The 12631-nt window shown below is 34.7% G+C and overlaps 1 protein-coding gene across 7 annotated transcripts in view; it reads right to left on the bottom strand.

Moving 5' to 3' along the window:
* Nucleotides 1–12631, bottom strand: part of NBEA (neurobeachin) — an 829579-nt gene that overhangs the window by 683737 nt on the left and 133211 nt on the right. For all 7 annotated transcript variants that reach the window (XM_056794740.1, XM_056794741.1, XM_056794743.1 and 4 more), the window contains exon 5: nt 10402–10523. In XM_056794740.1, the coding sequence (XP_056650718.1) occupies nt 10402–10523 (122 nt within the window). The remainder of the gene's footprint in view (nt 1–10401; nt 10524–12631) is intronic.

Genomic DNA, 12631 nt, shown 5'->3' with positions numbered 1-12631 from the left:
TTGCCGAGAGGCTATTTTTGAAAAATAGGGTTCCTGAGAAATGGGCCACTTATGATAGCCTGACAGGACTTCTTCTCTATAGAACAATGCTACAGACACCTCAGAGCAGGTAAGCATGGACCCTCCTGAAGGACAAGCGTCCCCCAGACCAAGGTCGCACAGCAGGGGTCCAATAAGAACCATTATAGTTAACTGTCCTTAGGTTCATCTCCCTCTATGTCCCCTGAAATGTTAGTCCTCTTATCTGACTGTGATATTCAAATAAAGATATATTTTAAAAACAAGTTGGATTGGGAGGGTATCAGGGAAGAGGGAAGAGGGATTCCCCAGATGAGGTTTGAGTTTCTCTCAGCTTTAGAGCTGAGGCCAGGCCTCACATGCTGGTGGAGGATTTCTGTTATTCCTGTCTATGTTATATCTATTCTAGCTTTCTTAATTTCAAAAGTCTTAGCAGTAGACAGTGAGAGGAAGAAAAGTTCTGACACTCAGAGCTATTTGGTTCTGTCTCTTCAGGCTGACACACCTAAAGACCAGCCTTACAGTTCAAACTGCTTCCCTTAAGTCCTTTTGTCAATGATATAATCACAGGAATCTAGTGAGAATTTTGTTTAGCTTTCCTTATAGTCCAAATATAATAGTCATATATTGCTACTGGAAAAGACATAGCTTTGACAATAAAGACCTTTGTTGGTGTGGTCTCTGCTTTTTAGTATACTGTCAAGATCTGACATCACTTTTTTTGGAGACCAAATTGAGAACATTTTTTGGATCATGAAGAAAGCAAAGGAGTTCCAGAAAAACATCATATTATGTTTTTTTTGACTAAAGCCACTAACTATGTAGATTACAGTAAAATGTGACTTGTCCACAAAGAAATGTGAATACCAGATCAAATTACTTAACTTCTGAAGAACCTCTATGTGGGCAAAGAAGAAACAATTAGAACTGAGCATGGAATAATTGATTAAGATTGGAAAATTAGTATAACAAGTCTGTATACCTTATTCCTTAAACTTATATGTAGAATACATTATACAAAATACCGGACTGAATTAAAAGCTAGAATTAAGGTTGATGGGAAAAATATCAATAGTCTTAGTCAGGAGGATGATACCACACTGATGGTAGAAAGTGAAGAAGAATTAAGAAGCCTCTTTATACAGGTAAAAGAAGAAAACCTTGTTATTAAAGCTTAATATCAAAAAGTAAACTGGTAAATAGAGTGAAAAGCAATAGAAATGGTGTCAGATCTAGACAGTATTCTAAAAAGCAGAGACCTCACCACAAAGGTCTTTATAGTCAAAGATATGTCTATGCCAGTAGCAATATATGACTATTATTGTTGGACTATAAGGAAAGCTAAACACAATAGAATCAACATTGCTTTTTCCATTTTAACTGCTATTTTGTTTATTTTATTTTTTAATTTTATTTGGTCAATTTCAAACATTATACCCTGGTTACAAAAATCATATTCTATTCCTCCCTCTCCCTCCTTTACCCTCACCCTTCCAGTAGAGCACACTCAATTTCACTGGGTATTACATGTGTCCTTGATCAGAATCTATTTCCATGCTATTAATGTTTGAACTAAGATGTTCATTTAGGATCTATATCCCCAATCATACCCCCTTGATACATATAATCAAGCAGTTCTTTTTCTTCGGTGTTTTTACTCCCAGAGCTGTTCCTCGGAATGTGGATAGTGTTCTATCTCATAGATCCCTTTGGGTTGTTCATGATCACTGTATGGCCACTAATGGAGTAGTCCATTACATTCGATTGTACCACAGTGTATCAGTCTCTGTGCACAATGTTCTCCTGATTCTGCTCCTTTCGCTCTACATCAACTCCTGGAGGCTGTTCCAGTTCCCATGGAATGCCTCCAGTTTTTTATTCCTTTGAGCACAATAGTATTCCATCACCAACATATACCACAATTTGTTCAGCCATTCCCCTGATGAAGGGCATCCCCTCATTTTCCAATTTTTGGCCACCACAAAGAGTACAGCTATGAATATTCTTGTACATTTCTTTTTCCTTACTATCTCTTTGGGGTACAAACCAAGCAGTGCTATGGCTGCATCAAAGAGCAAACAGTCTTTTAGCACCCTTTGAGCAGAGTTCCAAATTTCCCTCCAGAATGGTTGGATCAATTCACAACTCCACCATCAATGAATTAATGTCCCAACTTTGCCACATCCCCTCGAGCATTTATTACTTTCCATTGCTGTCATGTTAGCCAATCTACTAAGTGTGAGGTGATACCTCAGAGTTGTTTTGATTTCTATCTCTCTGATTATAAGAGATTTAGAACACTTTTTCATGTGTTTATTAAAAGTTTTGATTTCTTTAACTGAAAATTGCCTATTCGTATCGCTTGCTCATTTATCAATTGGAGAATAGCTTGATTTTTTTCATACAACTGATTTAGCTCTTTGTAAATTTGAGTAATTAGACCTTTGTCAGAGGTTTTTGTTCTGAGGATTGTTTTCCAATTTGTTACTTCCATTCTAATTTTGGCTACATTGTTTTTCTCTGTACAAAAACTTTTTAATTTGATGTGATCTAAATTATTTATTTTACATTTTGTGACTTTTTCTAAGTCTTAGTTTTAAAATCTTTCGTTTCCCAAAGGTCTGGCGTGTATACTATTCTGTGTTCACATAATTTACTTATTGTTTCCTTCTTTATGTTCAATTCATTCACCCATTCTGAGTTTAACTTGGTGTGAGGTGTTAGGTGTTGATCTAAACCTAATCTCTCTCACACTGTCTTCCAATTTTCCCAGCAGTATTTATCAAATAGTGGATTTTTGTCCAAAAAGCTGGGATCTCTGGGCTTGTGATAGACTATCTTGCGGAGGTCACTTATCCCAAGTCTATTCCACTGATCCTCCTCTCTGTCTCTTAACTAGTAACATATTATTTTGATTACCACTACTTTATAGTATACTTTGAGATATGCAAGACCATTTTCCTTCACAGTTTTTTTCATTGTTTCCCTGGATATCCTTGATCTTTTGCCCTTCCAAATGAACTTTGTTATGTTTTTTTCTAATTTAGTAAAATAGTTTTTTGGTAGTTTGGTTGGTATGGCACTAAATAAGTAAATAATTTGGGTAGGATGATCATTTTTATTATGATTGCTTATCCTACCCATGAGCAGTTAATGTTTTTCCAATTGTTTAGATCTAGTTTTAATTGTGTGAAAAGTGTTTTGTAGTTGTGTTCATATAGTTCCTGTGTTTGTCTCGGGAGATAGATTCCTAAGTATTTTATATTGTCTAGGGTGATTTTAAATAGAATTTCTCTTTCTAATTCTTGAGGCTGAGATGTGTTGGATATATATATATATATATATATATATATATATATATATATATATATATAAATGCTGATGACTTATGTGGGTTTATTTTGTATCCTGCAACTTTGCTAAAGTTGTTGATTATTTCAATTAGCATTTTTGTTGATTCTCTAGGATTCTCCAAGTAGACCATCATATCATCCACAAAGAGTGATAAGTTGGTCTCCTCATTGTCAATTTTAATACCTTCAATTCCTTTTTCTTCTCTAATTGCTACTGCTAGTGTTTCTAGAACAATATAAAATAATAAAGGTGATAACAGGCATCTTTGTTTCACTCCTGATCTTATTGGGAACGTATCTAGTTTATTCCCATTGCAGATGATGTTGGCTGATGCTTTTAGATAAATACTGTTTATTGTTTTTAGGAAGGACCCTTCTATTCCTATACTTTATAGTGTTTTCAATAGGAATGAGAGTTGTATTTTGTGAAAGGCTTTTTCTGCATCTATTGAAATAATAATGTGATTTTTGTTGGTTTGCTTGTTGATATGGTCAATTATGTGGATGGTTTTCCTAATGTTAAAACATCCTTGCATTCCTGATATAAATCCCACCTGATCAAAGTGAATAACACTCGTGATAACTTGTTAGAGTCTTTTTACTAGTATACTACTTAAGATTTTTGCATCTTTATTTATTAAGGAGATTGGTCTATAGTTTTCATTCTCTGTTTTTGACCTGCTTGACGTTGGAATCAGTACCATATTTGTGTAATAAAAGGAATTTGGTAGAAATTCCCTCTTTGCTTATTATGTCAAATAGTTTGTATAGTATCAGGATTAGCTGTTCTTTGAATGTTTGATAGAATTCACTAGTGAATCCATTAGGCCCCGGGGATTTTTTCTTAGGCAGTTCTTTGATGGCCTATCCAATTTCTTTTACTGATATGGGATTATTTAAGAATTCTATTTCTTCTTCTGTTAATATAGGCAATTTATATTTTAAATAATTCATCCATATCACCTAGATTGGTATAGTTATTGGCATATAATTGGACAAAATAGTTTTTAATGATTGCCTTAATTTCCTCTTCATTGGAGGTGAGGTCTCCCTTTTCGTCTATGATACTATTAATTTGATTTTCTTCTCTCCTTTTTTATTAGATTGACCAATACATTGTCTATTTTCTTTGTTGTTTTTTCAAAATACCAGCTTCTAGTCTTATTTATTAGTTCAATAATTCTTTCACTTTCAATTTTATTAATTTCTCCCTTAAATTTTAGGATCTCTAATTTAGTTTTCTTTTGGGGGGGGGGTTAATTTGTTCACTTTCAAGTTTTTTTGATTTGCATGTCCAATTCATTGATCTCTGCCCTCCCTAATTTGTTAATATATGCACTCAGGGATATGAATTTTCCTCTGAGTACTGCTTTGGCTGCATCCCATAAGGTTTGAAAGGATGTCTCACCATTATCCTTTTCTTCAATGAAATTATTAATTGTTTCTATGATTTGTTCTCTAACCGATTTTGGAGCACCATATTATTTAATTTCCAATGGATTTTTGATTTTGGTCTCCAAGTACCCTTACTGATCATTATTTTTATTGCCTTATGATCTGAAAAGGTTGCATTAATTATTTCTGCTTTTCTACATTTGTATGCCACTTTTTTATGACCTAGTGTATGGTCAATCTTTGTGAATGTGCCAGGTGCTGCTGAGAAGGTGTATTCCTTTTTGTCACTATTTATTTTTCTCCATATATCTATCAACTCTAATTTTTCTAAGGTTTCATTCACCTCTTTTACCTCTTTTTTATTTATTTTTTTATTTGATTTATCTAAATTTGATAGTGGTTGGTTCAGATCTCCCACTAGTATAGTTTTATTATCTATTTCCTCCTTCAATTCTCCTAGTTTCTCCATTAGAAATGTGGGTGCTATACCATTTGGTGCATACACGTTGATTCGTGATATTTCCTCATTGTCTATACTCCCTTTTATCAGGATGTATTTACCTTCCCTATCCCTTTTCATCAGGTCTATTTTTGCTTTGGCTTTGTCAGATATCATGATTGCAACTCCTGCCTACTTTCTCTCAGTTGAGGCCCAATAGGTTTTGCTCCAACCTTTGATTCTAACCTCATGAGTATTTACTCTCCTCAGGTGTGTTGCTTGTAGACAACATATGGTAGGATTTTGGATTCTAATCCACTCTCCAATTTTTTTCGTTTTATGGGTGATTTCATCCCATTCACATTCAAAGTAATGACTGTCACTTCTGTATTCCCCAGCATTTTGATATCCTCTCCTAGATCTGTCCCTTCTTCTTTTGCTACGTCCTTTTAAACCAGTGGTTTACTTCTAATCAATCCCCCTAATCCTCTCTATTGATATGCTTCCCTTTCTGGCCCCTCCCTTTTTTTGCCATCTTGTTTTTTTAGAGTCTGTTGAGTTCACCCCCTCTCTTTCCCTCCCTTTTTGTACTGCCTTCCTCCTAACCCCCTTAGTTTCCCTTCTCACTGTCCCTGTAGGATAAGATAGAATTCAAGACCCCAGTGGATCTAGATGCTCTTCCCTCTCAGAATTGATTTCATTAAGAGTAAGGTTTAAGTATTACCTATTGGCACTCTCTTCCTCTCCTTCTTATAAACTATTCTCACCCTCCCCTTCCCATGCGTATCTTTGTATGATAAAGATTATGCTATTCATTTTATTTCTTCAAGTATATCTTGGTGCCATCTATGATTCCCCCCCTTTTTTCTTTTTTCTCATATCATCTTATAGCACTTACTACCCCAATCTCTTGCTGTGAATGATTCTTCAAATTACTATAATAGTGAATATAATTTTTGAGAGTTACAAATAACATTTCCCCCTATATTGACATACATAATTTGATCTAATTATAGCCCTTAAAAAAGGTTTGAATAAAAAAGCATTTTTCCCCTTTTTCTTTACTTTCTTATTTACCTTTTCATGTTTCTCTTGATCTTTGTTCTTGGGTATCAATCTTTCCACTTCGTTCTTGTCTTTTCTTTACAAATACTTGGAAATCTTCTAATTTGTTGAATGCCCATACTTTCCCTTGGAAGTATATAGTCAGTTTTGATGGATAGGTGATCCATGGTTGAAGACCCAATTCTCTTTATTTTCTGAATATCATGTTCCAAGCCTTGCTGTCCTTTAGTGTGAAAGGTGCCAAGTCTTGTGTGATCCTGATTGGTGCTCCTTGGTATCTGGGTTGTCTCTTTTTGGCTTCTTGCAGAATTTTCTTCTTAGTTTGAAAGCTTTGGAAATTGGCAATTACATTCCTCGGAGTTGTCTTTTGGGGATTTTGTGTAGAGAGTGTTCTATGAACTCTTTCAATGTCTATTTTTCCCCCTTGTTCAAAAACATCATGGCAGTTTTCTTGAATGATTTCTTGTAGTATGATATCAAGATTTCTGTTTATTTCTGGATTTTCAGGTAGACCAATGATTCTCAAATTGTCTCTCCTTGCTCTGTTTTCCTGATCTGTCATCTTGTCAGTGAGATATTTTATGTTTTCTTCTATTTTGTCAGTCTTTTGACTTTGCTTTATTAATTCTTGCTGTTTTGCAAGATCATGCTCTTCCAGTTCCCAATTTCTGGCCTTTAAGGCCCGATTTTCCACTATAATCTTGTGATTTTCCATTTTGGTTTGATCTGTCCTGCTTTTCCAGGCTTCCAGCTGTCTCTCCAATTTGGAGTTCTTGTCTTTTAAACTGTTATTTTCGCTTTGAATTATTTCCCACATTTCTTGCCAGAAGGCTTCCATCTTTTTGATAAACTCCAATTTAAATTCTTCAAGAGCTTGTGGACAATTTCCATTTTTTTGAAGGTTTTGAGTTTATTTGAATTTCCTCCTGTATTTCCTTTGTAGCCTGGGTTTTTCCTCCATAAAAATTTTACAGGGTCAACCCCTTCTTCCTGATTTTCATGGAGGGAGGTTCTTCCTCCTGGGTATAATTTGCCATCACTGTGGAGGTTTTTCCTTCCCTTTTTAGTCAGAAATCTGAGTGAAATGGGCAAGTTCTCTGTGTATGGAGCTAAGGAGCAAGGATTTCACCTGAGGCACACTTTCAAATCTCCACAACTTCTGCTGTTTGCTGCCTTTCTCTGTTATATTTTCCAGGAGCACCCACAGTCTGCGTTCTTCATCCTGCATCTGCTCTCAGGGGTAGGTCTTTGGTCGTCTTAGTCAGCTCCCAAGAATCTAGAGGTGCCCCTTACTCACTTCAGAGGTTCCCCTCACTCACTGATTCTGGGGTGCACTGGCTCTGGCTCTGGAGGTGGGGAGGAGGGCGGGTAGATAATCTCGCAGGTTGGGAGGGAGGTTTTTCACCCCCTTATAGTGTGAAAATGCCCAAATCCCACATACCTTCAATGCTGCGCCTTACTGTAGAGTCCCTTCTTTCTCATGAATTTGGTTTCTTGGTCTTTTTTTTTTTGGTATTCTATATTGGTCGGTGCTGAAGAGAGGCAAGTCTTGTGTCTAGACTGCCACCATGTTTACCTGGTAGCTTCTCTCTGCTTATTTGAAAACTAACCTGCTCTTCAACTACTTCTTCATTCACAATTTGCTGGAGTCTGACTTACAACATTTTTTTTCTTTCCTGCCTTCTTTTGCTGCTCTTCCTTCTACTCTATTCCCTTTTTTTTCCTTCCTCTTTTTTTCTCTCTTCTTCCTCAAGTTTTTCTTTTTTGTCACAACTTTTATTTTTTCCCCCAGGATACATATCGATACTATTTCTTAATATTCATTTTTTGATATTTTATAATCCTTTTTCTCTCCCTCCCTCCCTCTTCCCCTGTCTCCCCCACACACAGAAGGCAGGTATTATGATATATGTTGTATATATTTATCATATAAAACATATTTCCATGTTCATCATATAGTGAAACAAAACATTGCTTACACTACAGAAAAATTACAGAGGAAATAAAAGTAAAGAATGGTGTGTTTCAATTTGCATTTGACTCCATCTTTTCCTTCTGTTGTAGCATATATCTTTTTTATTTCATGAGTCTCTTGCAGTTGTATTGGATCCTTACCTTATTGATAATAATCAAGTCATTCACAGTTGATCATTATACATTATTGTTGATATTGTGTACAATGTTCTCCATGTTCTGTTCACTTCACTTTGCATCATTTCATATAAGTTTTCCCAGGATTTTCCTGTGATCATCTTGTTTATCTTTTCTTATGGCACAATAGCATTTAATTACAAGAACATATCACAACTTGTTCAGCCATTCTCCAATTGATGGATATCCCTACAGTTTCCAGTTCTTTGCCACCACAAAAAGAGCTGCCATAAATGTTTGCAAAGATTGATTCTTTTCTCCTATCTTTAATCTTTTTGGGATACAGACCTAGTAGTGGTATTGTGAGGTCAAAGAGTAGATATAACTTCCAACATCTTAGGCATAACCTTGCTCATATGTGAAATGAACACAATTGTTTGGTAATTAGAACATTCCTTGGCCTTATTCTACTTTAGGATTGGGACATAAACTAATATATTTCAATCCAGTGGCTACTCTTTTTTTTCCAAATTTGTTGGCATATGTGGAGTAACACTTTAAAAGCATCTTCTTTGTGGATTTTAAACAGCTCAGTGTGACCACGATAATTTTTAGTGTCTTGATTTTATATCAAAAATAAGTGGACGTCATGGGAAAAATTCCCAAATATGGAAATACCTAAGTCAGCTGGGTTTTATGGATATTTTAATTAATATAAATGAAGGAATTCAGGAAAGGGAAAGAGACAGTGTAAGAGGAAATAGTAGGCCTTTCTCTTTAAGAGAGAAACTAAGTCAGTCTTTAATCACTCACCACAAGATCTTTCCAAGCAAAACTCTAGTGTTCATAGACCCAGCAGCCTCCTCTGACTCCTGACCTCCAATTCAGCTACCAAAGCTGAACTCAATTGACTAACTTGAACTGGTTCAGACAGCTCCTTTTAAAGAGAAATTTCTCTTGGGTCACCTCCCCTAAATTTACATGTCTACCAATCACAGTAGACACTTTTCCTAGGTCAGCCCATTCTTAGTTTTTAGCTCTCACCTTCTCTGGGTAGATTATATCTCTGAGTACTTCACACCTCTTTGTTAAGCTTGCCCCTTGCAAGTTGCCTGACCTTTTAGTGATTAATTTGACCTTCATAGGTACTTAGCACCCTTTTACACTAGATCTAAAAATAGACCTAGCTTAAGGGCTTTTGCTTACTATAAGTATTAGTTAAGTACCTTCATTGTTCACTAAGGAGTTTTACAACTTTATCTTCCCCTAAAGTATGCCTAAGTATGGATGGAGTAATGTAAAGATCTCAATACATTCCTGACCAAGTATTAAATTTAAACCTCTGACATCTAGGGTCAGAAACAGTATAAGGAAGAGTATATCCCACAGTTATTGGAGGAAATGTCTGTACTTCTATTTTTGGTATATCTTCAAAATAAACAATCTTGTGAAAAATATAATAGGTGTTCATTGTTTTAATGGAACTGGGAAGTTAATTACTAGCTCTTAACAGTAGGGAAAAAAGAACAGAATGGGAGTTAAAGACAGGAGCATTAGAAAGAGACACTCATAATTACTTAGGTATACAGCCTAGAATTCTTACTGAATGATTCAGTGACCTGGCTTTGGAACAGTAAAGCCAGAAAATCACTACATAAATGTTTTCAAATTCATGTGAAAAAAAAAACAAACCATGGACTTAGTTTTCTCTTGATATATACTGTCTATTTACATATTTGAAGCAACATAGAAACAGCATCTTATTTTAGTAAGAAGATCTAGGTTCAAATCTAGTTATTAAGTGTCTGTGTAATCCTGGCTGAGTCATTTAGCCTTCCTTTGCCTATTTCTTCATGTGTAAAATGGAATAATAATACCTGCACATAATCTAATTCATAGAATTGTTAAAGGGGGAAAATTGCTTTGTTAATAAACCATATACAAATGTGAATTATTCACTTTAACATAAATATACAATTGTAAATGGTATAAGTAAAATTTATTTTTAAAAAGAGGTTCAAAATTAAACAAATTACTTACCAATAAAGATAAGGTTTATCTTTATCAACATTGATGTTATTTAATGGATCCATACGAAACCAAGTATTGAGTGTAAACCCATTTTGGTAAGGCCACTTTGCTATAGGAGGCAATGCAATTGCCTACTCCCCCAAAAAAGAAAGAAAGAAAAAAGAAAAAGAAAAGTATCAATTAACAGTGAATAGAAATAAGTCACAATATGGTTAAACATTTTCTACTTGATTTTAACATAGTTCATGTATTCACAAAAAGATGCAAAAGAATTTGTATCTATTACAGAATTATGTAACTATATACATGGGAGAAATACAATAATGTGAGTACATATAGAATATATAAGATACAAATAACATTCAAAAAACACCTCCAAATCACCATCAAAACAATCACAGAATAACAAAAACACTTGAAAACAAATATTGGAGCTCAGAACTAACAGAGAGGTAAAGCCATGCTCCAATTCAGAACAACATCAATAGGTAAAAAGAAGTACTCCATTTCATCAGGATATGAGAAAGGAGTGATGAACAAACCTTAGTGGGATTCAGACCACAAACACACGAGAAAGAGAACAACTGACTCAATCCAACCACAACCACAACCAAATCCAACCACAGGGTAAGAACAGAAACCAATGTAATATACAACAAACAACAGTGGGAGGAAAGCAGCCTTGCATAATTCAGCTGGAACAGAAGCTGTGTGTGACTCAGTACAGGCAGAAGTAGGTGCAACTCAGGCCACAAAGGCCAGCCTTGGTGGGACTGGGCAGAACTATCCCCAATCACTTGAACTGAATAGCTGAAACCCGCACACAGCAGGCCAACTATGAAGAGTGCTCAATCTGAGACCAAGATAGTTGACTTGACTCAAGAAACAGTACAACTGTAGAACAGTATTTCTTCCACTCCAGGAATGAAGCTAACCTTCAGCCTAAACATAAAATCAAGTGGAAAAATAATTGAAAAATTAGCAAAAGACTGATAAAAAGCCTTATGTCAGGAAAATATCACAACAAGACAGATGACCAAAATATAAGCTCCAAAGAAGACACCAATACAGAAATGAAAACATGTAAAGTCACAAAGGAAAATTTGGAAGGATGTTGAGTCCAAAATAAAATCCCTGAAATAACTCCAAAAAAGGATATCGAAAAAATAAACAAATAAATAAATGAATGAATGAATAAACAAATAAATAAATAAAAGAAACTTAGAAGAAAAATTAGAAAAGAAAATTACAGAAAAAATAACAGTTTAGAACAAAAACTTACTAAAGAAAATAATTTCCTAAAAAAGAAAATATAATGTCTTAAACATTATTATATATATAATTACCTAATAAAGGAAGTACAAAGTCTCAAAGAAGAAAATGGCTCACTAAAAATGAGAATTGGACAAATAGAAGTTAACAACTTCATGAGACAGCAAGAAACAATAAAGTAAATTTTGAAAAAATGATAATAGAAAATCTGAAATTTCTCACTGAAAAACAACTAACCTAGAAAATAGATGCACAAAAAAATAGTCTAAGAATCATTGGACTGCCTGAAAGCCAGGATAAAAAAAAAGAACCTAGACAGCATATTGAAAGAATTTATCAGAGAAAACTGCCCAGATGTTATTGATCAAGAGGAGAAAATAAAACTGGAAGAATTCCCTGACCACTTTCTGAAAGAAATCTCAAATCTAAGAATCCCAGAAATATTATAGCCAAATTCCAAAACTCCCAAATCAAAGAGAAAATACTACAAAGCAGTCACAAAACAAAAATTCAAATGTTATGGACCTACAATCAAGATTACACAGGATCTACTAGATTTTATACTGCAGGATAAGAAGGTATGGAATCTAATATTCCACAAGGCAAAACAACCAGGCCTACAGCCAAAAATCACCTACCCAGAAAACTGTGCATTATACTCCTGGGGAAGAAACAGGCATTTAATGAAATAGAGGAATTCCAGGCATTCCAGACAAAACCTCTAGAGCTAAAAAGAAAATTCAGTGACCAAATTAGAACCTCGAAAAAAAGTATATAAAGGAAAATAGAAAAAAAAAAACTCAAAGGAATTAGTGGAATTAAATTAATTACATCCCTGCATGGAAAACTGGCAACTAGGACACTTAAGATTTCTTTAGTACAATAGATACCTATACACTTAAAGCAATCAAGGGAAACAATGGGGTTAAACTGATTATATTACTAGTAAGAAAGTGATAAATAAGAT

The sequence above is a fragment of the Monodelphis domestica genome, chromosome 4 (genome assembly GCF_027887165.1).
Source record: "Monodelphis domestica isolate mMonDom1 chromosome 4, mMonDom1.pri, whole genome shotgun sequence".
In the NCBI taxonomy this organism is placed as follows: Eukaryota; Metazoa; Chordata; class Mammalia; order Didelphimorphia; family Didelphidae; genus Monodelphis; species Monodelphis domestica.
This window is presented reverse-complemented; position numbering and strand designations above follow the sequence as displayed.